Source organism: Momordica charantia, assembly GCF_013281855.1.
Source record: "Momordica charantia cultivar OHB3-1 chromosome 7 unlocalized genomic scaffold, Mcharantia_2.0 BLBB01000007.1, whole genome shotgun sequence".
NCBI classification, from domain to species: Eukaryota; Viridiplantae; Streptophyta; class Magnoliopsida; order Cucurbitales; family Cucurbitaceae; genus Momordica; species Momordica charantia.
Window position 1 is genome coordinate 16,740,839 of NW_028275165.1, and position 26,396 is coordinate 16,767,234.

The following is a 26,396-nucleotide window of genomic DNA, read 5'->3' on the forward strand; positions in this document are numbered from 1 at the left end:
AGAGCGTTAGACATATGTTAGCTCCTAATTTTTTTAATATTTATTATATTTATAAAAATATATTTTTCATTTGTTAAATTGAAATATTCAAACTCATTCTTTAAATAAAAATAGAAATAATGACATATATACAGTATTATGATTTTTCCTTTAGTTTCTTCCTTAAACTATTTATATCAAAAAAAATTTAATTTTATTAAAAAATTTAATTTTATTAAAAAATTAATAAATATTTCTATTTTATTATTTTTATTTTATATTTATATAAATAATTCGATCTTATTTTATTTAAGTCAAATTAAATATTTAATTATTGTTGGGTTTGTAACGTGAATAAAAACAAAGTTCTACGTTGACTAAGGAATAGCATGATCCATAATATATAGATTATCTCCATTGGTATGAGAGCCTTTGGGTGAAACCAAAAGTAGAGTTGTCCAAAGCGGATAATATCAGTACCATTATCCTTAATAACAATTATGTATACATTAACCATAATTTTTAATATTTGTTTTACAAACAAAATTTGTATTTATAAACTAATATTATACCTAATTATTTGTTATAGTTTAATTTTCTATATTACATAATCTTAATATTTATAATAAATTATGCATCTAAGATTATATTTAGAAAGAAAAAAAAAGTCATTTTGATTACTAAACTAGGTAAGTTATATCAATTTTCACTCTAAACATTTAATTTCATCGACCGACCTCAAGATTCAAACTTAAAAAAATATTGCAAATTTTACCTTCTATTTAATTTCGGCTAAATAACTCATTAATTTGAATTAAAAAACAATATGTAACAAACTAAGAGACTTGGTACCAAAGTAGACAATATCGTGTAATTTGTTAAGATAAACATTGATATGTGATAAGTAGTACTTAAGTAATCTGTTAAATATATGTATTGCTGTTTGAGTAATCTATTAGTCTCTCTGTTGTTGAAGAATGCCTCTGGTGTGTACATACATATATACCATATTAAAAAATTATTTTTAGATTTTTTAATTCAGTGAAATTCTGAAAAGAATATTTTTATATAAATTTTGAATTTGAAATTTTAAAATGCATAATTGCATTAATATAATTTTTTTTAATAAATATACTCTTTTATGTTATTAACTCATTTCAATTTTTTTTTTGTTAAAACTCACATAGGTAAAATATAATATATTATAAATTATATAATATTGTAAAATGACAAAGTTTTATGTATATTTTAATAAATTAATTAATAATATTTTAGATTGAACTAAATGTTAGTTGGTAACTACCAATAGTTTATAAATATATTACAAAATATCTTGAACAATTTTTTAATCAAAATTTAATTTATAAATCTAGTATCAATACATATTCGAAAATATTGAAAACATGGAATGAATCATTGTTTTCAAATTTAGGTTTTTTCATTATCACCAACCAAAGTCAAAGATTTTACCCTTTTTATCTTTTTATTAGGGAGTGAATTACATTCATTCAAATTTAGGTTAAGACAAGTTTCTTATTTCACCCTAATATTTTAGGGTTGTATGATTTAATCTTTAGAAGAAAAAAGATTTTCAATAATCACCTAAAAAATATTATTAATTTAAAGTTCATTTAGTATACCTTTCCAAATGATCTTTTGATGATTAGAAGTAATTAAAAAAAATGGAAAAAAACTATATAGAAACTATTTTTAGAAAATCAAATTGATTCAAAAATATTTTATTAAATAAATACTTGAAAGATGATGATATAAAATGTATATATACTTATATATAGTTTGAATTTGATTAAAAAAAAAAGCAAACTAATGAGAGAGAAACCTAATCTAAGCTAAAATTTGAAAGCCAAACGGAAAATTAACTATTTCATGTAACAATTTTATAATAATAAGTATAAGCTAATGATCTCCAAGGTTAATAATGTAATAATTTTTAATAAGTATAAGCTAATGATCTTCGAGGTTAGTAATTCTGATCGAGATGACACGTCAACAAGTTGTTTGAGATAGACTCCTATGAGATCTCGGCTGGAAATAGAATCTTCTATTGATATGTGGTTATGTACACTCTAAAACTTAAGTTATAATTTGGCTTGAGTTGGTGTCGAGCTCTAAGGTAAGATATTGCGTCAAATAACTAGACTAAAAAAGAAAAAACATTTTCGAAGTTTCAAGATGTACACGTGGAGCCCTCGCAAGGTTCACACACCGCGGCATATAAAAGCCCGCTAGATCCTCAACGGCCATTGGCGAAGAACGTCGGGTTTTCTGGTTTGTTCTTCGCATTTCTCTCTGTTCTCGGCTTTTTCAATTCCTGTAAATTTTCCAGGTATTTCCTATTTTCTCGTTCTTGGTAACCCTAGAAATGGCTTGATTCTTTACTTCTTTTGGTTTATTCCTGATGGTCAATGTTAAAATTATTGTTATGTTTTGGAATCCGAGTCTGGAAATTGCTATTTATTGCTGTAAGCGTCGAGAGTGTAAGGTTTTGAGATGATTACTCTAAGTTATCGGTTTCTTGCTTGTTGTTTGCTGTTGTTTTTAATTTTATCAGAGAGATTCATGGACTTCGATCGTGTCTAGTTTCATCTTAATCCAGTGTGTTCTACTTCGCATGCTAGTTCGTAATGCTTGGAAAAATGTCTAATCCTGTATAGATTGCCTTATAATTCTCCCTCTGTGGACTGTGTTCTTTAATTGTAGTTCCTCTGGATTAGTGTTTTCCATAGAGATTACTAGTTACAGTATCAAGCGAAGGGGAGGAGCAGAAGGAAAGGACTCGTTTCTCCCAAGCGACTATGTTTATGCAAGGATATGCACAACAGTGTATTTCAGATTGCAGCTCGAACTCGGCCTCCGGACCGATCTGAATACTTGGGCGGACCTGCACAAAAAGGTGAGCACTCCGACGATCAAGTCAGTATAGGTCGGATTCCCAGTTTAGTTCGAGGTCAGAAATCATCGTACCTGATCGTGGAGTGAAGTCCTCTACTTATGGGTGGTAGTCCCGCTAATCTCGCGACGGTTACACCCGGTAATCTTGGGACCGTCGGTTACACCCGGTAATCTCGGGACCGACGGTTATACCCGATAATCACGCCGCTGACAGTAGCTCACATCGGCCCCCACCGAGCTTCCCGGTAGGTCGAACCTCGGCCCTCATACTTAGCATCTATCAACACTAGTGGTGGTGATCTCGGCGGTCCGACCTGAGGCATGACTCATGGTCACCTTGGGGCACCAATGGCTGTCCTCCACGTGTCCAGGGTATTCTTTCCCCCAAACATTGGCCCTCTCTCTGTCTGGTTCGATCCTGACCTGGCAGAGAAGTTCATTTGATTTGCTTCGAACACATGGCGACTCCCTATTCGTGGGAAAACATAACCGTTGCGGTGGATTTATCATTGGAATATTCAAATATTCCGACGCTTCGGATCTCCGGGAGGATCCTAACCGCTCGTTGATTACACGTGTACGGTGGGGAAATTTTCCGACAAGCTATAAATACCCCCAACCCTTTAGGTCATACCTTACGTTTCCTGAATTCTTGGAGTTCGATCTGAAGGCAGCTCGAACCCTTGGTAGGTCGGTCTCTTCCCTCACTTTCTCTTTCGAACGTAGTTGCCATGTCGTCCTCTTTTAGCAGCAACTTAGGATCCGATGAGGATTTGGCTCGTAGGTTAGAGTCCGAGCTCGAGGAGATAGAAAACTTTAGGTTCTCCGATGACGGGGAGGATAGTGATGCCTCCACCTCGGGTCAGGGTTTGGAATACCCTTCTAGGATACCTGAGCACTACCTCGGATCCCTTCGTAGGGGGTTCGCTATCCCTGAGAACATCCTCCTTAGGATTCCAGAGGAGGGGGAGAGAGCTGACAATCCTCCAGAGGGATGGGTCACTCTCTACTTCAAAATGTTTGAGTACGGCCTCAGACTTCCCCTTCACCATTTCGTCCAAGAGTTTCTTTTCCGAACTGAGCTGGCTCCGGCTCAAGTGGCCCCCAATGGGTGGGGTGTCATTTTCGCTTTGGCCATCCTTTTTTGGCTACGAGCTCGGGATAGTGAAGAGGCCGAGCTGTTGGACGTAGACCAGCTCCTCGCGTGCTTCGAAGCGAAAAGGATAGCTAAGAAGCCTGGTCGGTTCTATATGTGCGCAAGGAAAGGCGCAGGCGGTATAGTTAAGGGGCTGACGTTCATCAAGGGATGGGTGAGGAAGTGGTTCTACGCTTCTGGGGAATGGCTTGCAAAGGACGAGTCAGGTCGTTCCTTCTTTGACGTTCCCACTAGGTTTCGAAAGCTAGATACGGAGTAGTTCTTACTTTTTGTGATAACTTTCTTTCTTATTATTCAGGTCTGACTCAAATTTTGTCTTTGTGCAGTTTCAATCCGACTAGTCCCCGAGCTTACGCAAGCCTCCTTCGACACGCTGAAATATTACAAGGAGCGTTTTCCGAGGGGTAGGAAGGTCGGAACCTTGGTGACCGACAAGCTGCTGCTTGAGTCCGGGCTGCTAGATTACAACCCTGCAGTTCGTCCCATTGAATCCTCAAGGCCGAACTCCGAACTTGGTATGCCGAGCTTGCTTCCCCCCTTTCTCCTCTAACCTTGTGTTGACCCCTGTTTTTATTTTGCAGCCATGGTTTGCGGATTTGCAAGCAACGTGAAGCGCAAGTCCAAGGGCCGAGCCCATGCTCTTGAGGCCGTCCAGAGTTCGAAACCTACCACCCCTGCTGTGGTAGGGCCAGCCTCGGAAGATCCAGCCCCAGTGATCGAGCTGGAGTCTTCTGGGGGTCCTTCGAGGGAGAAGCGCCCCAGGGATCAGACCGAGGCGGTGGACGTCTCGCCCTTGGGCGAGGAGGTGAGGGAGGAAGTCCCTCTGAAGCGAAGGAGGAAGAAGAAGAAGACCACCTCCCCCTCGGAGGTCGGAGCTCGTAGGGTCTTGCCTGCGAGCTTCGCAGATCGGGTGGACGATCCTGAGGCCAGGATGGGCGGGACGTCCGATGTGACGGCACGGTTCAAAGTTGAGCCGTCAAGTTCTGGGGTGAGGGACCAGGTGTCCCGCATCTCGGCCGCAAGTTTGGACCGCTGCCTAAGGAGGGCGTCCAAATTTGTAAGTGACCTAGGGTCCGTTCTGCAGAGGACCATCGACTACGCCGCTGAGGTAAGATTGGTGTTTTTGCTCAATTTACCTAACAGGTAGCTCGGTCTAACTTCTTATTTGTACCTTTTCTCAGGCGTTTGTTGCTTCCATTCAATCAGCTCTGGCCGTGAAGGCCGAGCTGGATGGGAGGGAAATTCTGGCAGCGAGGGAGAAAGAGGAGTTCTCTGCTGCCTTGGAGGCTGCTTCCTCCACCATGAAGGATGAGCTGCTGAAGGCTCACTCTGAGGTGGAAATTTTGAAGGCCGAGGTGGAGACCAAGGCCGAGCTGCTGAAGAAGGAAGAAGACAGACGCAAGCCCAGCTCCGAGCTGCCCATGCTATCACCAAGGGCTTGGAGAAGGAGAAGTTCCAACTCCTCAAGGAGAAGGACGACATGCTCCAGGCGCTTGAAGCGAAGGAGGAGGAGCTGAAGCATGCGATTTCCGAGCTGGAGACGGTGAAGGAGCGCCTCAGCAATGGAGCCCTATTGGAGGAATCGTTTAGGCAACATCCTGACTTCGATGGATTTGCCAAAGACTTATCTGACGCGAGCTTCAAGTTTCTCATGAAGGGCATTGCTTCCGACATGTCTGACCTTCAGATCGATCTCGATGGTCTGAAGAAGAGGTATGCTGAGCAGTGGGCGTCTGAGCCTAGCGGCACCCCTGGCCCCCAAGCGTTGGTGGATAAGTACGTCAGAGATCTGGACTCTGACTACTCCGACCTCGAAGAGGATCAGGTCGGCACCACTCAAGAGGGCGCTCCTCAAGCAGGCTCTTAGGCGACCACCCTTCAAGAGGTTTTTCGCTGTCTTTCTTCTCTTCTCTTTTGTTTTTTGTTTGTAAGTGTCAGGGCAGAGCTGAACGGTCTATAAGCCTTGGCTCTGCTCTCCATTCAATAAAGAAGCTCCCATTTGTTTTTACTTTGTTGTTGGCAACATCTTTCCTTTCTTTGCTTTTTCTTTGAACTGCAGCCAATGTCACCTCGCACCTCTTACTTTTGAGGTCGCGCCTTCAATTAAAATAATTTGAAAGTTTGAATTTGAATCTCTGTCTAGCATTCAATGCATTGCACCAACTCTGGATTTTTTAACATCGCACCCTTAACTTAAAAACGTTAAAAGGCTAAAATCCTAAGTCTGTAGCTGTTCTTCATATCGTACATCGTACCCTCAGGTTCAGAGGCTTGATCATTTTGAACTTTTCACATCGTCCCTTTACCTTGAAGGTTTGAATTTTAAGTTCATCAGTGGTTTTGGAATCGCACCTCGTACCCTTAGGTTTTGGAGGATTGAATTTTAACCGACTACTGGAATGTGATCACGTGGGAGTCCGTGGCCCCCATTTAATTTCTGGTCGAACTCGGAATCATGAAATTAAATCATCACATTTATTCCGATCATATTTCTTTTGAAACAGTTTTTACAGATCCATTGAAAACCCTTTTGGCATTTCAAGGATAATAACGCTTCAGGTGCTCCGCGTTCCACGGGTGCGCGAGGACGTCTCCTTTCAGATCGGCCAATATGTACGTCTCAGGTCGGACTATGCCCTTGACCTCAAACGGGCCCTCCCAGGTCGGATCAAGGGCACCCACATGGGTTTGGACCCTCCTTAAGACTAGATGTCCGACCTGAAAGGTCCGAGGTCGAACGCGGGCGTTGTAATGTCTGGCCATTCTGCCCTGATATTCCGCCAGGCGTAGCTGCGCCATTGCTCTTCTTTCTTCCAACAAGTCGAGGTTGAGGAGCAGCTCTTCCTCATTTGCAGTAGGCTCGTAATGCTCTACTCTGTCAGATGGCATGCCGATCTCAACCGGGACTACAGCTTCGGAGCCGAAGGCCAGGGAGAACGGGGTCTCACCCGTCGATCCTCTTTGGGTGGTCCGGTACGACCATAGAACCTCTGGTAGCTCCTAGGCCCACCTGCCTTTCTTGGAGTCCAGTCTAAGTTTGATGCCTCGCTTGATGATCTTGTTGACTGCCTCCACCTGCCCATTTGCTTGCGGACGTGCGGGGGACGAGCTAAGGTGACTTATGTCAAGCTTGCTGCAAAAGTCTTTGAACTTGGCGTTGTCAAACTGCTTCCCATTGTCTGTCACAATGGCATGCGGTATACCAAAACGACATATGATATTTGTCCATACGAAGGACGTGACTCTGGATTCCGTTATGTGGGAGAGCGCCTCGGCCTCGGCCCACATTCTGAAGTAATCCACAGCAACCACAGCGAAATTGGTCTGGCCCTTGCCCAAAGGGAAAGGACTAATGATATCTACCCCCCACTGCGCGAATGGCCACGGGGCCGAGATGGGGGTGAGCAGCTCGGGAGGTTGGTGGATTATGGTTCCGTAGCGTTGGCAATTGTCGCAAGTTCTAACGAACTTCTTGGCGTCCTGGCTGAGGGTCGGCCAATAGTATCCTTGTTGGATCACTTTGGCTGACAGCGACCGGACGCCTGAGTGATTGCCGCACACTCCTTCGTGGATTTCTCTGAGGACGTACAGGCCCTCTTCAGGGGTTAGGCATCTCAATAGAGGCAGGGAAAAGCCGCGTCGGTACAATGCTCCACCTCGGACCACGAACTGAGCTGCTCGCATTGCCAACTTTCTGCGCTCCTTGGGGTCTTGTGGTGAGTTGCCCCTAATGAAGTCCGCAATCGGGTCCACCCATGAGGACTCTGGAGCGCCGATCTCCATCAGATCTGGCTCTGAGATCGATGGATTATCTAAGATCTCGACGGGGACCGACCTTGCCAGGTCGGTCTCGTACGCCGATGCTAACTTGGCCAAGGCGTCAGCATTAGAATTTTCTGCTCGGGGAACCCGGCTTACTTCGTAAGTTCGAAACTGGGCGAGGTACGATCTAACCTTGCCCAAATACTTCTCCATTCGGGAGTCTTTGGCTTGGTACTCTTCCTTGATCTGGCTCACAACCAGCTGGGAGTCGCTGAAGACCTTAACACAAGAGGCCCCCAATGCTCTAGCGATTCGCAGGCCGGCAATAAATGCTTCATACTCAGCCTCGTTGTTAGAAGTCCGGAAGCCGAACCGCAAGGCATACTCAAATCGCTCGCCTCCTGGTCCGAGCAAGAGGACCCCGGCCCCGCACCCTTTCTCATTGGAGGATCCGTCGACATAGATTGTCCACGGTAGGTCGGACTCACTCAGCTCGGAAGGTGGTGTGAGCTCGACTATGAAATCTGCCGCTGCTTGTCCTTTCAACGCAGTTCTGGGTTCGAACTGGATGTCGTACTCACTTAGCTCCATTGCCCACTTCATCAGGCGTCCAGAAGCTTCTGGCTTATGGAAGATGTTTTTTAGGGGCAAGTTAGTTAGCACCACCACAGTATGGGCTTGGAAGTATGGTCTAAGCCGTCGGGCCGAGGTGACTAAAGCAAGAGCCAACTTTTCCATTTGAGGGTATCTGGTCTCGGCTTCGGTCATAGCCTTGCTTGTGTAGTAGACTGGGTTTTGCCGCGCTTCCTCTTGCCTGATTAGGGTCGAGCTGACGGCGCTGTCAGACACTGCTAAGTACAATTGGAGCTTGTCCCCCGGCATGGGCTTGGCGAGCAAAGGTGCCGAACAGAGGTAGCTTTTCAACTGCTGAAATGTTTGCTCGCACTCCGCTGTCCATTCAAACGACCCTTTCCTCCGTAGAACTTTGAAGAAAGGAAGACACTTATCTGTCGACCTTGAAACAAACCGGTTCAGGGCCGCAATCCTGCCATTGAGGCACTGAAGCTGCTTCAGCGTCTTAGGTGCCTCCATCTCGAGCACGGCTTTAATCTTTTCGGGGTTGGCCTCGATTCCCCGGTTGTTCACCATGAAGCCAAGGAATTTTCCCGAAGAGATTCCAAAGGCACATTTAGCTGGGTTGAGCTTCATTTGATATGTCCTCAGAACCCCGAAGGCTTCGGTCAGATCGGAGAGATGCGACTTAGACTGCTTGCTCTTGACAAGCATGTCGTCCACATACACTTCCATATTCCGGCCGATCTGCTTGGCGAACATTTTGTTCACCATTCTCTGGTAGGTCGCTCCTGCGTTCTTTAACCCGAAGGGCATAACCTTGTAACAGTACAGACCTTGGTCTGTTATGAATGCGGTATGACCTTGATCTGGGACATGCATCTTGATTTGGTTGTACCCAGAGTAGGCGTCCATGAAGGTGAGCAGTTCGTGCCCGGCTGTGGCGTCCACGAGCTGATCAATCCTCGGCAGTGGGAAGCAATCTTTCGGGCATGCCTTATTTAAGTTCGTAAAATCTACGCACATTCTCCACTTTCCGTTAGATTTTTTAACTAATACAATATTGGAGAGCCACTCGGGATACAAAATTTCTCTTATGTATTCAGCTTTCAAAAGTTTGCTAACTTCCTCAACAATTACATCACTCCGCTCCTTGTTTATAGGTCTTCTTTTTTGCTTTACAGGTCGGAATGACGGATCTATGCTGAGGCGATGCGTCATAATTTTCGGGTCAATGCCAGGCATGTCCTCATGGGACCACGCAAAGACGTCCGAGTTGGATCTGAGGAAGTGGATTAGCTCCTCTCTGTCGGTGGCCCCCAGCTTGGTTCCTATGCCTACTTGCTTCTCGGGACTAAGCAGAGGAACAAGCTCGAGCTCCTCAGTGGGTGCGGCAAACTCCCTCCTCGGCAGGTCGGCCTCGAACTCGAGCGTCCCATCCCTACCGGCGAGAGTTTCGAGGGCGCAGACCGATGAGCCTTTGAGTGCGGAGGCATAACACTCCCTCGAAGCGGTCTGTTCTCCTCGGACCGTGCCCACGCCATTGGGGGTGGAATACTTCAAAATTTCATGAAGTGTCGAGGGAATGGCCCGAAATGAGTGGATGATGGGTCTCCCAAAGATGGCGTTATAGGCCGATCTACCGTCAATTACCACGAACTCGGCCATTTGGGTGACCTGAGTTTGGTCCTGCCCAAGTGTGACCGGCAAGTCGATGCAACCCTCTGGGATGACCGATTCTCCAGAAAACCCAACCAGCGGTGTCGGGCTTTTCGTCAATTGCGACCTCGTCCAACCCAGGGCGAGGTAGGTCGGTAAGGACAGGATGTTAGCAGATGCGCCTCCGTCTATCAGCACCCTCCTGACCACCACATGATCAATCAAGGGAGCGATCACAAGTGCATCATTGTGAGGCAGGTGGACCTCCTCTAAGTTTGTACTGTCGAAGGTGATTGGGCAGGTCGGCCTCTGCTCCCTGATGATGCACACCTCGCGCCTGGCTGCACGAGCTAGCTCCTTTCTTTTATGTCCGGACTGACCCCCGCTTGGCCCTCCGAAAATGGTATTGATGACCGTAGGTCGGTCAGTGCGCCGGGGCGGCGTCCTCGAACGCTTCCGCTCTTCCTTTTACTCTGCCGAGCTGGTCCTGGGCTTTCCTACAAATTTCTTGAAGTAGCCATCTTGAATTAGATCCTCAATTTGGCGCTTCAACTCCCAGCAGTCCGACGTGTTATGGACGTGCTCCCGATGGAAGCGGCAATACTTGTCCTTGCTGCGCCTTTCCGGGGCTCCCCGAAGCTTCTCAGGACGCTTGAGTAGTTTTTCCATTCCAGACTCGTCGATGTTCGTTAGGATATCGGAAATTGGAATCGTAGTCGGGGTGAAGCGTTCGTAAGGTCGGCTCGTGGTAGGTCCGTTCTCCGCCCTTCGATACTCAGCTCGGCTGCTGGAAAAGGATCCCTTGTCCTTGGACTTGGGATCTACCTTTTCTATATCTTTTCCACTTCTGCCCCGGCCGATCTTTCGTTCTGGTCGGCCGGTTTTGGTTCGGAGGAGCTCCTGTCCATCGATGACTTTCTTCGCCTTCTGAAGCACCTCGGCAAAGATGGTCGGGGCTTCCTCTCCAAGTTTCACCGTGAGGGGTTCATCGGCTAGACCGGTGAGAAAATAGCACATGGCCGAGTCATCGGAGCAGTGTGCGACCTTCAATTGTTCCTCCTGGAATCTGGTGACATATTCTCGCAGCGTCTCACCCTCCTTCTGTCTGATGGTGGCGAGATGGGTCGCTGTCTTTTTGTCATAATGCCGAGAAGAGAACTGGGCGAGGAACTCCCTTCTCAGCTGAGAGTAGGTCGAGATCGACCTGGCTGGCAGTCTCCGATACCACAATCGCGCGCTGCCAGTAAGCGCGATCTGAAAGGCGCGACATTTGATTGCGTCTGATGCCGCTTGGAAATCCATGAGGCCTTCAAAGACCTCAACATAATCCTTGGGGTCCTTCGACCCATCATAAGGCTTCACGGTAGGAGCTTTGAACTTCGGAGGGATCGGTGCTTCCAAAACGTCCGAGGTGAAGGGCGATTCTCCCAAGTCGTCATCGTTCAGTGAACCTTCTTTCTGCTCACATTTGGCCTTTAAGGCCTCCAACTGAGCGTCGAGCGCCCGATGTGAGCGGGATGGTGACTGTCCTTTTCGGAGAGATGAGCCTCTCTTTCTGTTGAGATGCTCACGGAGGTCTCCCCTCCGGCGAGTGTGTCCCTCGCTCTCGTTGTCTTCGGGATGTTCCTCCTCGACTGGGCCGAGGTGGGAACCCCTTTGCTCGCGTATGTCAATGCGCGTCATTCGATTTTCAGATCGGGACCCTGCGCCTGCAGCTAGTATCATCTCGTTATACATTTCCTCCATGGACCGCATTTGTGTGCGCATTGCCTCCATTTCTCTCTGGAGTGCGTCAAAGTTCTCACTTGGTGGAGCCGGGGCTGGCCCCCGGGCGCCCTTCTTAGAGGTCCCACCTCGGCCACGGGTTGCCTTGGATGTCCTTGGGTGCGCAGGTGGTAGGACAGGCGCGGTGATTCGTGCCGACCTGCGGAGGGGTTCTGTTGCTAGGCCGTCGTGACCTTGCCCCTCTACCACTGCTGCTCCGACCTCCCTCTGGTGGGCATTGCTAGCAGCTAGAGTCCTTCGATCTGCCGTATTGGTCGAGTTTGCTGGTTGAACCATTTTCGCTCGCGTATTGGTTTAAAAGGATTGGGATGACTTAGATTGTCGTTTCCCACAGACGGCGCCAAATGTTTATGCAAGGATATGCACAACAGTGTATTTCAGATTACAGCTCGAACTCGGCCTCCGGACCGATCTGAATACTTGGGCGGACCTGCACAAAAAGGTGAGCACTCCTACGATCAAGTCAGTATAGGTCGGATTCCCAGTTTAGTTCGAGGTCAGAAATCATCGTACCTGATCGTGGAGTGAAGCCCTCTACTTATGGGTGGTAGTCCCGCTAATCTCGCGACGGTTACACCCGGTAATCTCGGGACCGAAGGTTATACCCGATAATCACGTCGTTGACAGTAGCTCACATCGGCCCCCACCGAGCTTCCTGGTAGGTCGGACCTCGGCCAGGTTCACCTCGGCCCTCATACTTAGCATCTGTCAACGCTAGTGGTGGTGATCTCGGCGGTCCGAGCTGAGGCATGACTCATGGTCATCTTGGGGCACCAATGGCTATCCTCCACGTGTCCAGGGTATTCTTTCCCCCAAACAAACTACATGGGTGGTTTCCCTGGATTTGGTTTATTTGGATCCAATAGAAGTATGATGTCTAACCTTTTTGGGGAGAGGGATCCATTTGATGATCCCTTTTTCACTCGCCCATTTGTTAGCATGTTGAATTCGGGCTTATCTGGTTCCCGTTCCACTGCGTATGATAATCAAAAGAAAGATGGGGGAAAGGGACTTGTGATTCAAGAAATTTCCTCTGATGAGGAGAGGGAGGAAGATGATGGCCTTATGGGTCAGAGACAGGACAAGAATCAGATGAATTCTGGGTCAGGCAAGGCGCCATCCGTTGAGCATCCGGATGATACCAGTGATGGTAATTGAGCTATGATTTTGATGTTCTTTATTTCTCTTGGTTTCTATGTGACCTTGTTATTCTAATTTCTCTTCACTTCGTTTATCTCGTTGGTTGATGTTCTAGAGCGCCAGATCGTGACTCATAGAAGTAGTGAAGATAGCAGTTTTGGAGTTCAGCCAAAGGCTAGTAAATCCAGTATGCATACTTGCAAGGTCACTTTTGGTGGTGTAGATGGAGCATATTACACGTCTACTAGAACTAGAACGACAGATAATGAGGGAGTAAGTCAGAGTCTTGTGGAATGGCTGTTTACTTTCTCAATAAATTATTGGGTTTGATAACAGGTTCTTGTGAATCAGGTGTTGCTTGAAGAGACGAAAGAAGCGGATAAGACGACGGGCCAGGCCATTCATAGGATCTCTAGAGGAATTCATGATAAGGTATAGATTGAAGATGAAACTCTGACACATTAAGGACCATATAATTGTTTGACATCACTGTATCTCTAGAGCTCGTTTGGTAACGTTTCTTGTTTATGTTTCTTTATTTTTAATGAAGAAAAATGTATTGCATGGTTCCAACCTCTAAGAATTCAAGTATGATAAAACAATCTTTTTATTTATGTTTTGGAATAAATTGGAAATGGAAACTAAGAAAGGAGAAACTAGTTTTGGTTGTTTCCAAAATTTCAATACAATTGTGAGAATGTTCCCAAAAAAATGAGAAACAAGAATCAAAGTTAGTTGAAAAATACTTAGTTTCTTAACAAAATTGGGATCGAGAAATAAGAAACGAGAATGTTACCAAACGAACCTTATGTGTCTTGACCTTAATCATATTTGAGTTGGCATTGAATCCATGGAAATCTGGAAAATTCTGAAAATGTGCTCTTAAAATCGTTTTGGGTGCTTGTTGGTATTGTTAAATCATGTAGCTTATATGATCAACTGTTGGAAATGGAAGACTTGTTTCTTTTCTGAGAGTGTGATATTATTCTCAGCACTGAAGAGATCCCATTGGTGGAGTTTTGTAAATATGTCATTTAAACTTATATTCAGCGTGTGAGAACAATTTCTTACTATGTTTGTAATCTTTTAATGAGAACGTTGTGTTGCAAGCTTCATTGTTGGTGTAATTTTCCGATATTCGTTTTGTAACCTCTTTTTTTTTTTTGGAATAAAGTTTATAACCTTTCTTGCTGGAGATAATTCTGGGAAATAGAAAAGTGGAATCTAAAACAATTGAATTGCTTGTGCAGGGTCATTCAGTTACTAGGAAACTGAACTCAGATGGTAAAGTGGACACGCTGCAGACTCTGCACAATCTGAATGAAGGTCTTCTCTGTCTTCTCTGTCTGTTTTAATCATGATTTCCATATCGGTACTTCGTTTTCTTTATGTACAAGCAATAACATGGTGTCGCAATATTTTTCTACAGAAGTGCTTGCTGGTTTTGACCGAGCATGGAAAGGTAATTTTCAAGGGCATAAACATGTTCCAAGAGGTGGATTTCATACTGATGGCAATGCAGGTAATTTGGTTCTTTGCTTTTTAAATGTCATTTTTTGTTTCATTCACTCTAACCCCCTGGTGAACATCATCGTTTCCATTGCCTTATAAAAGAAACACCATTTTCTTAATAAGTTTTCCCATGATATCTTATGGCGTCGTTCGGTTTGACTTTTGAGTATGTGTGTGTTTTTTTTCTGGTTCAACAACATGCGGGTGTATAGGGTTTTTAGGCAACAAATATCCCACTTGTGAAAGGTGTTCCAAGTGCTATAAAGAGGCTGATGACTTTGAGTCTTAATTCATCTCAATTAGAAACACTTCAAACTTAGTCTACTGATTTAGTTGTGTGAGTGGTATAAAGCTTTGAGAGTTTTTTTTTTTTCTTTTTTTTGTAATTGGGGTCGAGGAAATAATTTTATGTCATTGTAATAACTTTAACATAGTGAATTTTCTTTTTGTTAAGTTAAAACGACTGGAGTTTTTTCATGTAAATTCTTGTATTTCTTTAACGTTGTTATTTTTCTTTCTACAGTTATTTTATGTTTGTTCCTACTATAGAAATAGGGGTTTTTTCCCTTTAGGATCGAACCTTGGATTTTTGGTCAATGATATATATTTCATTTGAACTATGTTTAGGTTGCCTTTTGAATAAGTTATTGAAATGAAAAATTATTTCATGGATGATACGAAATTACAGAAGAGGGATCAAAGCCCCGAACCAAAACTAGTGCATCCCATTAGCCATTACATCTTTGAAAAGCATATACATTTTGCTGTGTATCTTTTTCCACACTTTGTATACAAAATATTTTCATGGAACTTCATCTGCACTTTGGTCTCAGCCATCTAACTGTGACAATATCAACAATGCAGAATCTAATGGCAGTAGAAACAGAGAGATGAGCAGTTGGGATTTTCCATCTTTTGGTGGAAGTAGACATGAACATGATGGTTCAAGACATATCTCTGGTGCTGGTACAACCAAAAAAGTAGTGAGGATCAACATAGATTAAAACGCGATGCAATTGCAAGATATGTTGTGTATGAAGGCAAGTACATACCACCGTCTAAAGGAATTATAGTTTTTTTTTTATATTCGTGTGTCCCGACCAGCATGCATCTAAATGGGTCATCTACTTCATGTAAACCAAATACATTTGGTTTCAACTTAAAGGAATGATAGTTTTTACGAGCATATCTTTTTGGACTGTGAGGAATTACAAAGGACACTGGCCACTTTGTTCTGCTGCCTCTATATTCTACAGGGCTATGCTCTTTATAATATTTAGCGCCTTTTGGAAATTTTTTTTTTTTCTGTTTTTAAAAATTGTGTTCTTTCTAATTCTAAATTCGTTTTCAAATATCTACTTGAAAGCTGAGTTTAATTTAATAAATTTTTGTTTTTCTAATATTAGGCTAAGATTAAGAACTGTTCCACAAGGAGAGAAACCAAATAAAAAAAAAATTATACCTTTAATATTTAAAAAGGGAAAATTGTAAAACCATCATTAGATTGACTATTTACGAGTTATGTAAGAAAATTTGTATAATCAAATTTTATGTTAAAAAATTAAAATGAGATGGTTATTGAATGAGTTATGGTTATTCTTCTCCTTTTTCCACACTATCGATTTTTTATTTTATAAAAATGTTAAATTTATTATTTATCAAAGTTATGCAGTAATAATCAAAACTGTCAAAAATTCGAATCTTGATCCTGTGGCTGAACTGATAAGAAAAAAAAAAGCTTAAGATTAATAAGTTTCTATATATTTCTCTTCAATATTTTTCTTTTTTAAGGGAAAAAAAAATCAAAATAAGCATCTGAACAATTTCCTTCAATTATCGTACATTCAATTACTTCATACCTATAAATAACCCTAGGAAATCATAATCTCAATTCCTTTTTGAACTTTTTAGTTTAGTTAAATTTTTTACTAAAACGGTCTAATTAAGTTTTTAAAAACTAAATTACATGATTTGTAAAATATACATGATATAATTAATTACGTTATTTAGAAAACAGAATGTACAGAAAAAACCTTACTCTTGTACTTAGATTTATTCATATACGTGGATGATATTAATATTAACATGTAATACTTTTTGTATCAAAATATTAATGACGTAATCAAAGCCATTCAATTTATTCGGGTTAGTCCGACCGGGCTTTCCGTAATTCCGTTTGAACCGGTTCAGATTCGCTCCCGGTACACGTGTTCTTCACCGGATCGTTCATCGACGTGCCTCATCCAACGGCTAGGCTTGCTCGTCGAGATCGAGCCGCCACCATCCGACGACCCCACATGAATTATACTCAACCCCTGGCCCACCGGTAAACTCACTGATTTGACGACACGTGTCCCCCTCGGGAGGAGCCCACAGTAACCGAGCTTCGAGAAGCTTCTAGACCACGTATTTTTACATACCAAAATTGCCCCTTTGTTGCTCACCTTGGTGAACCTCAAAACCCTAGCGAAATCCCTCCGCTTACAATCCACCACCAGAAAATCCACTCCGACCACCGCCGCCATCGCCGCCTCTCCGACCACAACCTCCGCCGGCGGCAAAACGCCGGCATCTTGCAAGCACTCCACGTACTCCGATTTCGACCGCTCGTCCGCCACCGCACAAACGTACCGCCCGCCGGTGTGCCGCGCGGCCACGGCGAGGCCGACGGTGGTGACGGAGGAGGCGACGCCGGCGGAGCAAGCGTGTACGATGAGTTTGGCGTTCCAGCCGGCGGCCATGGCGGAGAGAAGTTCGGCGACGCCGAATTGTTCGAAATCGCCGCACTGATCGTCAGATGAACAGGTAACCGTTACAGAATTCGAAATTAGAAAAGAGGCAAAATCAAATTACAGTTCGATCAGAAGAAAACGAGAAGAATTTGATAAAACTTACGGATTTAATGGTGTCGATGTAAGCTTTAGAAGCAGTTTCTGGAGACCAAACGAGCTTCATTCTTCAATTTTCTCTGTTTCTCTGCTTTTTCTTTTTCGCCTGAGAGATTTGGTTTTATATGGAGAGGGAGAGAGGGACTTGACAACTGCCGTACGAAAGGAAGAAGAAATTGAAAAGTTTTTTATTTTTATTTTTTTTTTGGAAATTGTTAGGGAAATTGAATTTTTTGTGTTGCCCAGTCCAATGCAGTGAACTGAAAATTTTTCCTTTGCCATTAAAAAAAAAAGTTTTCTTTATATTTCATTTTAAGCCGAATTCCAAAAAATACACTTTGATTTCACATTCTATTTCAAAAGTTTCAATATTAATTGGACCTTTTTTTAAGTGTCTTTTAGATATCTTTTAAGCATCTATTTATATTTATATGATAAATTGATATTGCAAAATTTAAAATGAGGAAGCTTGTCGAAGTTAAGTCTATAATAGAAGAAGTGTAGAGGAAGTTATATTTTTAGAGGGGGAAAAAAACAAAATTGAGTAGGCAACAGAAAAGCAAACTCAATTGATAGGGGAGGAAGAAGATTTTTTCGATAAAATTGAGTTAAAAATCCAAGTGCTTCTATTTGTGCACGGGACGGGTATTCAGGTAATGTTAAAACTTTTGAAATGATATTGGTGTGCTTGAAATAAAAGATAAAATTAAGGGACTTCTTTTTTATATATAATTTAACTTTCATTTTATTTAAATTTCGTCCACGTTTATTTTAATGGTTGAAGTTCTAAAAAGTAATACTTTTGAATTTGGAATTTTTAAAGTATATACTCTAGCCATTAAACTTTTTCTAGAAAATCATTTTTGCCCTTTCTCTTTTAATTATTATTATTTTATCATCTAATATATGGGGTTTTAACTTTTTGTTGCATTGTTTTGAAATATAAAATATGTATTTAATATACTTCATATGACATCACATTCATTTATATTTTAAGTCGTATGTGGTTGTATGATATATCGTGTATTAGGAATTATGCAAAAATGTTGAATATGTAAGAGTATAACTCAACTAATTAATTAAAATCATTAATAATCTCACTTAGATTGCAATGTTTGAATCATCATAAATCTCATTGTTTAAGTCAATTTGGTCATGACTTCGAGAAAAATAAAATACCTAATTGTTTTCTCAAGATGAAGGTTCAATTCAACGTAAATGACTGCGAAATGTAAATGTAGGGCGTGAGATTTAAACCATCGAACAGATCTTTTTTGTTGATGAAATTGACTAAAAATTTTAAATATTACATATTTGTTTATTTCTCAAATTTCATCATGTCAACTATTGTTTAAGCATGTTTTATTACAAAAAGCTCTCATTGTAGTAAAGATGGAACTTGTGAATTTAACCCACAAAATCTTGTTGAAGATTTTTCCCTTTTTGGGGTGTTTGGGAAATGTGGGGAATATGAAAGTTAATTTGAATTTTCTCTCCTCATTTAACTCATTGGAGGAATAAATTTATGGTTATTTTACCAAAATCTCACACTGATCATTGAATCTAAACTTAAAATTAGAGAGAGAGAGAGAGAAAAAAAAAGTAGCTACTTTAATGAAAATGACTACAAATTGATTATGTGCCATGTAAAGGGAAAAAAGAAAAGAAAAGAGATGATTTAAATCAACTTTTATATCCATTTGTGTTAGTTTTTGATAAGCTTTGAAATATTGTATATAGTTTGGTGCATCATAAATCTATGTGACATCGCCTAAATATTTTATTACATTTTATTACGGGGAGTTTAGGGCTTGTCGGGTAACGTTCCAATTTTTTGTTCCTCATTTATTGTTTTCTAAAGAAATCTAAGCATTTTTTCAACTAACTACGTTTTTTGTTTCTTGGAAACATTCTCAAAATTATACAGAAATTTTAAAAACAATCAAAACAAGTTTTTTATTTATTGTTCTCATTTCTAATTTGTTCCAAAACATAAATAAAAAGATTGATTTATCATACTTGAATTCATGAATATGTTAGAGCTATGCAATTCATTTTTCTTTATCGAACAAGCCCTTAACTTTTAAGGGAGGTACGTTTATATAGATAACTCGAACATAGTTCAATTTAATTAAGTAAAAATTTGAATCTTAATGCTGTATATATTATTGAATTCAAAAGGAAAAAAAATTGTATGCTGGTAGTTTATCAAAAAGAAAGAAGAAAAAAAAAAGAAAAGAAGTGTAAGTTGGTACAATCCAACATTGTCAAATTAATGGTTTGTTTTGAATATTTCAATTTTAAAATTAAAATTTTGTTAATCTTTTTTAGTACAACACGTGGGAGCGGAGAGGTTAGAGTTATAGATCAATTATCGTTGAGTTATGTTGACTTTGGAAGCTATTCCTTTTTTTTTTCTTTTGTACAATTACCGCTCAGCTATGCTAAGTAGCGAGCTATTCTTTAAGGCGCATAAAAATATTAGATGGAATAATAGCCAATTTTATTTTGTTAAAATTATAAGCTAAATAAAAAAATATAATTTTTTTTTTTGAAATAAAGCTAAATAAAAATATTTTAGCTTCTATTAAATTGTCCTTGATTTAAAGTGTGTGTAACTGAACATTTGTTTTCTACTTGAGTTTGTTTTATTTCAAATGTCTAGATTCATTGGCCTCACATACTCACATTTATAAATCATAGACTTCTAATATTTATATCAAAGATTATACAAAATTGAGTTTGTAAATTTGTATATTCAGTATTTTTTGTAATTCAAACGTAGTACAAAAGCTTCGATTTACTAATTTCCTACTTCGTATAATTCTATATACTTATGTTAATAGATAATCAATTATAATTATATGTCAAATTGAGTATAGTCTATGGATGAAGTTATTGAGTAATCTTTTTTCTACAGTTGAATAAAAGTATATAATTATTATATTAAAAATGATAAGATAATGGTTTAATGTATAACTAAAAGTATGTTGGTGTTGAATTTTGTCAACTTGAGAAAATTGGATTCTTCTCACCTGGACGAGCTAGAGGGCGCGAGCTATACGAGGAGATGCCTGCATAGAATGAACAAATACTCCAACACTTAAGTCAATAAAGAGTTCAACCTGAGTTAGTTCTCGGTAGGTTAGAGACACAGGAAAAACTCAGAGATCTGTCTAGCCATCTTAGATCTTCTGAACTACATAGGTCGGCCTATGCATTTAATGTGAAAATAAGTCTATCTACACGATATGACGTATTTTGGTGTTGGTCGACGTGACTGGTTAGATTTTGCCCTCCAACAAAGTAGATTACCCAACATAAGATTAGCTCAATGATTAAGACATCTTGTTTTTTTACGAGAGATTAGAAATTCAACCTCTCATCCTCACAACCATCATGGGTTGATCCATTGGTCTAAAGGGGCCAAGATAAATTCTAAAGAATTTAGAAGAATAAGTTCAAACTATAATAATCACTTACTCAGTATTTAATATCTTAAAAGTTTTCTTGGCAACGAAATGTAGTAACCAATCGAGGTATGCATAGGTTAGAACGGATACTCACAGTTATAAAAAAAGAAAAAAAAAACTATTGTCCCCACATTTGTTTTACTAAAATAAATATAAATAAAACTAGAAATATTAATAAATTTAAAGGTTTTTTATAAATATAATTAATAAATTAAAGTTGGTATATAGCTAAATATAAATATTATTTTTTTATCTTAAAATATTAATGTTCTTTTTTTAGTACAAAATATAAATATTCCTAGGTATGGCTATTTGGAGAGATGTTGGCTGTTTTATAATTTTGTTAATTATTACAACCTTACGTCATTAAATATATTTAATGACCTCACCATCATCCGTACGTTGAATCGTTCAAACCGGTACGGTACGGTACTTTAAGATTTTTTTTTTCTTATTTTATTAATTAATTAATTATTATAGTATACATCAAGATAAAATTTTGCAAGTCAATCTGAATTGTTTTTTCAAAGGAAATGACGACCGAGTGGATTTAATGTTTTGTTTGAATAAATATTTACATATATTTACTATATTTTAGTTGTAAAAATTATTATAAAAAAAAACAATCGACGGAACATGCAGTATCTTTTAGTATGGTAAATGTGAAGGTGAATGAATTAAACCTCCGAGCTCTAAAGAATAAATAAACTACCTTAATTAGGAAGGTTCATTTTTCTCGTGGAGACTCGTCCGGGACGAGAAATCCATCCTCATTTAGATTTTCTATGGGTAGGAATGGAGGACGGTTTTTTTTGTTACCTAAATGGGATGGTCTCCAACTCTGCCACACTTTTTTTTAATTCTCTTAAAAATTTTATTTAATTGATTAGCTAGTTTTGGACACAAGTTTTTTTTGGTATTGAGTTTTGAAGTTTTTTACCTGTTTGTTTTTATAGGTATGTCTCATTATTTTTGCGAGTATATTTCCATTTTTTTTATGTACAACACACAAGTTTTTTGAGCATGAACTACCACTCATGCAGCGGCAAAGACCGCAATTCTTGAAGAGGAAGAGGCCACCAACCATCCGAATGCAGCCTTCGAGGACGTGTACAAGAAGGTCTTTGCCGATTCCTATACGTGGGAATCGAATTCACAACCTCTTGGTTGGAGATATATGTCAATTACCGCTGAGCTATGTTCGCCTTGGCGGCGGGTATACTTTTATGGCTTCATATGCAAAGTGTTTTATTGATTTAGTTTGAAGTATTTATTGTTAAATCACATTTTTCTAATCTGGCTTTAAGAAAAATATTAAATCCGTGGGACTTATTCCAGTTTAAGATTCAATTTGATAAAAATTAATAATTAAAATTAAATGAATTAGCTTGAAAATTTATAATGGTTTCTATAAACTGCTGTATGAAGAATTATGATAAAATGGTTTCTTTTGAGGAGTGAAAATTTCAACTATCGTCTTTTAAAACGATAATGGGTGATATATTGTGATATTAAAAAAATTATAACTTCCACTATTTATTAAAAAAGAAACAACTCGCACTCTGAGAATAAAATAAATAAATAAAAACTCTTTTTTAAAAAATTAAAATTATCTCCTAAGCATGGTTGGACAAATTTTATATTTTCTATTTATTTATTTTTTTTGAATCAACAGTAAATTAAACATCCTAAATAGTCTTTTTCAATCTTCAAAACTAATCAGAATTAATCAAAATTATTGGGTCCACAGCCAAATAAAAATTGTTTTGCTGAAGTGTAAAGATAAAAAAATATAAAACTTGTTGCTAATTGGTTAAGTTTAAATATTATTTTGGTTCTTATACCTTCAGCAACTAGCTGGTTCTCTCGTGAATAGGTTTATGTATTTAAATCTATTTTCATCTCTATATTTTCAATTTTTGCTCATTTTAGTTCATGTATTTTAAAACATCTATTTTAATCCTTGTACATATGAGAAATAACCATTTTTAGTCTCTATTTAAAAAAAATTAGTACAATAAATTCTATACACAATAAAACCCTTATATATATAAAGCTATGATTACATTTTAAGAAATTTATTTTATTCCGTTTAGTGTTGTGTTGAAAACTTGAAACTATGATTAAAAATATGAGATTAAAAAAGAAAATAAAGCGACCAAAATGATCCTTTTTAAAAAATGTAGGAACAAAATTTATTGTTTCTGAAAATATGAAGATCAAAATAAACAAAAGCCGAGAGTACGAGAATAAAAATGATACATGAACCAAAATAGTATTTATACGTGTCTATTAAAAACTGTAGGTTTGAGTTCTTCATAAACAGACATATGTATTCTCCCTCCGTGAAACATCTCGTGTGGTTATATTATTTTTTATAGGTCCTGAACTTTCATATTTATTTCATTTTGATCCTAAACGTTTAAATATTTTATAATTTAGTCCTCAAACTTTGTGTATAGAATTGTTTTATGGATCAATGATAATTTTGTAGGTTTTAACAAAATTTTTAAATAGATGCATCTTTTTATTCATTTATTTAATGATGAATAAATGTACTAGATGAGGGTTTGAAAAATATATATAATCCTGTGTCAGGTCTCAAAACGAATTTAAATAATATACTAGTTTTTTATTATTATTATTATTATTATTATTATTATTATTAATATCCAGTCTACCACGGGGAAAAAAAAACTATAATATTTATTATTTGGGCGTTCATAAATCCATCTAAAAGATTTAATAGATAAGATCAAAGACTTGTATGACCAAAAAGAAACAATAATAATAAATGAAACTCTTTAAATAAGTTGGATTAGATTTTGATTTTTGAGTACCGAGCTTAACTAAAGCTAAGTGTTATTGTTATATATTTAATACTTTATCTTATCATTCATTTTATTTTAGTTGTTTTTTTCTTGATAAATTATTTTAAACTAAACTTATCATAAATTAACATTGATGGTAATTAACCACCCAACAATAATGCTAGGAGTAAAAGTATAGTTGGCCATGTGATCCGATCATCTAAAAACACGTGTCCAAACTCCGTCTTGAATAGGTCAATATAAAGAGACCAGATAAAGTTAACTGTTGATTGACCAAATGAAAGCACGACTATGCATTTACAATGTATGAAAGTTATTAGTATAAAATTCGCTAACTATGAAGTACGAAATTTCGGAAATGACAAGGCAATGCTTTTCAAAATCCTCTGTAAAAGGTTAGATCCATTCTTTATAATGGTATGCGATCTTTATCAAAGTCAACTCGCCACTAGTTTGGACTAAGTACTAACTTAAACTTTAGAGTGTACGTGACCGAGTAGTATACCGATGAAATGTTCTGTTTGTAGGTTTGTCTAAGTATTAATTTCGAATCTGACGTCGACTTTGTTCTCTCGTCTAAAATCTTGCATCAACGGATAATAATATGTCATAGCCAACATTTGAAAAGAAAAAAGAAAAAGAAAAATCAACACTCAACGACACAATTCAAAAGTGGTAATTTCATAGTCATGTTTAAAAACAATTATATATTTGTGTAGTGAACTTTCTTTGAAGATAAATTTAAAATTAGGAAAAGTTAAAAAACAATCATTATTGTTCCCTTTTTATTTGTTTTTCTGATGTTTTCTAAATTAACAGCTTCTTTATAATTTTGTTGATTGTTTTCTTTTTATTATTAAGAATAACTTATTCAAATGTGTTATATTTTTAAATTAATAAGTATACTTCTAAAAAAATATATAGTTTTAACATTAAAAACAACAAAAAAAAAAGTGAACTAACATAATTAGTTTGCATTACACACTGTTTTAAAATAGTTAAACACATCAAAACAGAATTAATTGATCTAATCTTCAATACAAGGCCTAACAAAAAGACTTGGGGATCAATAATCTAATTAAATATGCTTGTCAATAATAAACCCACTTAAAATAATGTTGATATTAATCTTGTTATTGTTTATAAAATAAATTAATATGGTCAACTTATTATTAATTTTTAATATCACATCATATTAAATTTAAATATCACAAAGAACTCTGTTAATTGATTCCATCAAGTTTGTAATTGCATTTTCTAATCCACTTTGACTTAAGAGAATACCATAACAAAAAACCTTTTATTTAATACAACAATATGTACGGTGGAAATTAAGATTGTATTTATGTTAGAATATTGGATTATCTGGTTCCTCCAAGAAAATCAAATGTCATATATTAACTGGGAGCCGTTAAAATTTTAGGGTATGCTATAATTTTTAAAAAATCTACCTATCTATTTGGTTATTTGAATTTTTAAAAGATATGTTTTTTTAGTTAAATAATTACGGAGTCAAGATCGGATAATAAATGTCTCATCCACTCTTTTATGCTTAAATTAACTTCAAAGATTTAATATTTGAATTGTTTGAATAAGTTGTGTTTAATTTTTTTTTTGTTACTTTTCTATTAGCTGCAATACATTAAAAACCAACCAAACATTTATCAATGTTATTAGTATCATACATTAAAAAAAAAGCTTGCAAAAATCGTTCAATATTGTTTATGCAAGGATATGCACAACAGTGTATTTCAGATTGCAGCTCGAACTCGGTCTCCGGACCGATCTGAATACTTGGGCGGACCTGCACAAAAAGGTGAGCACTCCGACGATCAAGTCAGTATAGGTCGGATTCCCAGTTTAGTTCGAGGTCAGAAAATCATCGTACCTGATCGCGGAGTGAGGTCCTCTACTTATGGGTGGTAGTCCCGCTAATCTCGCGACGGTTACACCCGGTAATCTCGGGACCGACGGTTACACCCGATAATCACGCCGCTGACAGTAGCTCACTTTGGCCCCCACCGAGCTTCCCGGTAGGTCGGACCTCGGCCAGGTTCACCTCGGCCCTCATACTTAGCATCTGTTAACGCTAGTGGTGGTGATCTCAGCGGTCCGAGCTGGGGCATGACTCATGGGTCACCTTGGGGCACTAATGGCTGTCCTCCACGTGTCCTGGGTATTCTTTCCCCCAAACATTGGCCCCCTCTCTGTCTGGTCCGATCTCGACCTGGCAGAGAAGTTCATTTGATTTGCTTTGGACACGTGGCGACTCCCTATTCGTGGGAAAACATAACCGTTGCGGTGGATTTATCATCGGAATATTCAAATATTCCGACGCTTCGGATCTCCAGGAGGATCCTAGCCGCTCGTTGATTACACATGTACAGTGGGGAAATTTTTCCGACGGGCTATAAATGTCCCCAATCCTTCAGGTCATACCTTACGTTCCCTGAATTCTTGGAGTTCGATCTGAAGGCAGCTCGAACCCTTGGTAGGTCGGTCTCTTCCCTCACTTTCTCTTTCGAACGTAGTTGCCATGTCGTCCTCTTTTAGCAGCAACTTAGGATCCGATGAGGATTTAGTTCGTAGGTTAGAGTCCGAGCTCGAGGAGATAGAAAACTTTAGGTTCTCCGATGACGGGGAGGATAGTGATGCCTCCACCTCAGGTCAGGGTTTGGAATACCCTTCTAGGATACCGGAGCACTACCTCGGATCCCTTCGTAGG

The 26,396-nt window shown here is 39.1% G+C and overlaps 3 protein-coding genes across 4 annotated transcripts; 2 read left to right on the forward strand and 1 right to left on the reverse strand.

Annotated features, from left to right (window-relative positions):
* Window positions 1-2,180: 2,180 nt before the first annotated feature.
* LOC148210461 (uncharacterized) lies at window positions 2,181-5,565 on the forward strand. Of its 2 annotated transcripts, none has more exons than XM_088126693.1 (5): window positions 2,181-2,326; window positions 2,701-2,893; window positions 4,375-4,563; window positions 4,630-5,156; window positions 5,230-5,565. In XM_088126693.1, exons 2-5 carry the CDS (start codon window positions 2,812-2,814, stop codon window positions 5,563-5,565), a joined length of 1,134 nt encoding a protein of 377 aa, XP_087982819.1. In that variant the 5' UTR covers window positions 2,181-2,326; window positions 2,701-2,811. The 2 variants fall into 2 exon arrangements, with proteins under 2 accessions (XP_087982819.1, XP_087982820.1); XM_088126694.1 differs by having other exon boundaries at window positions 2,715-2,893.
* Window positions 5,566-12,434: 6,869 nt separating this feature from the next.
* Window positions 12,435-15,772, forward strand: LOC111019539 (myeloid leukemia factor). Its single transcript, XM_022295936.2, has 6 exons — window positions 12,435-12,977; window positions 13,083-13,240; window positions 13,319-13,399; window positions 14,218-14,293; window positions 14,397-14,489; window positions 15,344-15,772. The coding sequence occupies exons 1-6, from the start codon at window positions 12,584-12,586 to the stop codon at window positions 15,481-15,483; spliced, it is 942 nt and encodes a 313-aa protein (XP_022151628.2). The 5' UTR covers window positions 12,435-12,583; the 3' UTR covers window positions 15,484-15,772.
* A 728-nt stretch (window positions 15,773-16,500) lies between these two features.
* On the reverse strand, window positions 16,501-17,656 carry LOC111019154 (uncharacterized). Its single transcript, XM_022295471.2, has 2 exons — window positions 17,375-17,656; window positions 16,501-17,265 (listed from the first exon to the last, which is right to left on the reverse strand). Exons 1-2 carry the CDS (start codon window positions 17,432-17,434, stop codon window positions 16,666-16,668), a joined length of 660 nt encoding a protein of 219 aa, XP_022151163.1. The 5' UTR covers window positions 17,435-17,656; the 3' UTR covers window positions 16,501-16,665.
* Between the last annotated feature and the right edge of the window lie 8,740 nt (window positions 17,657-26,396).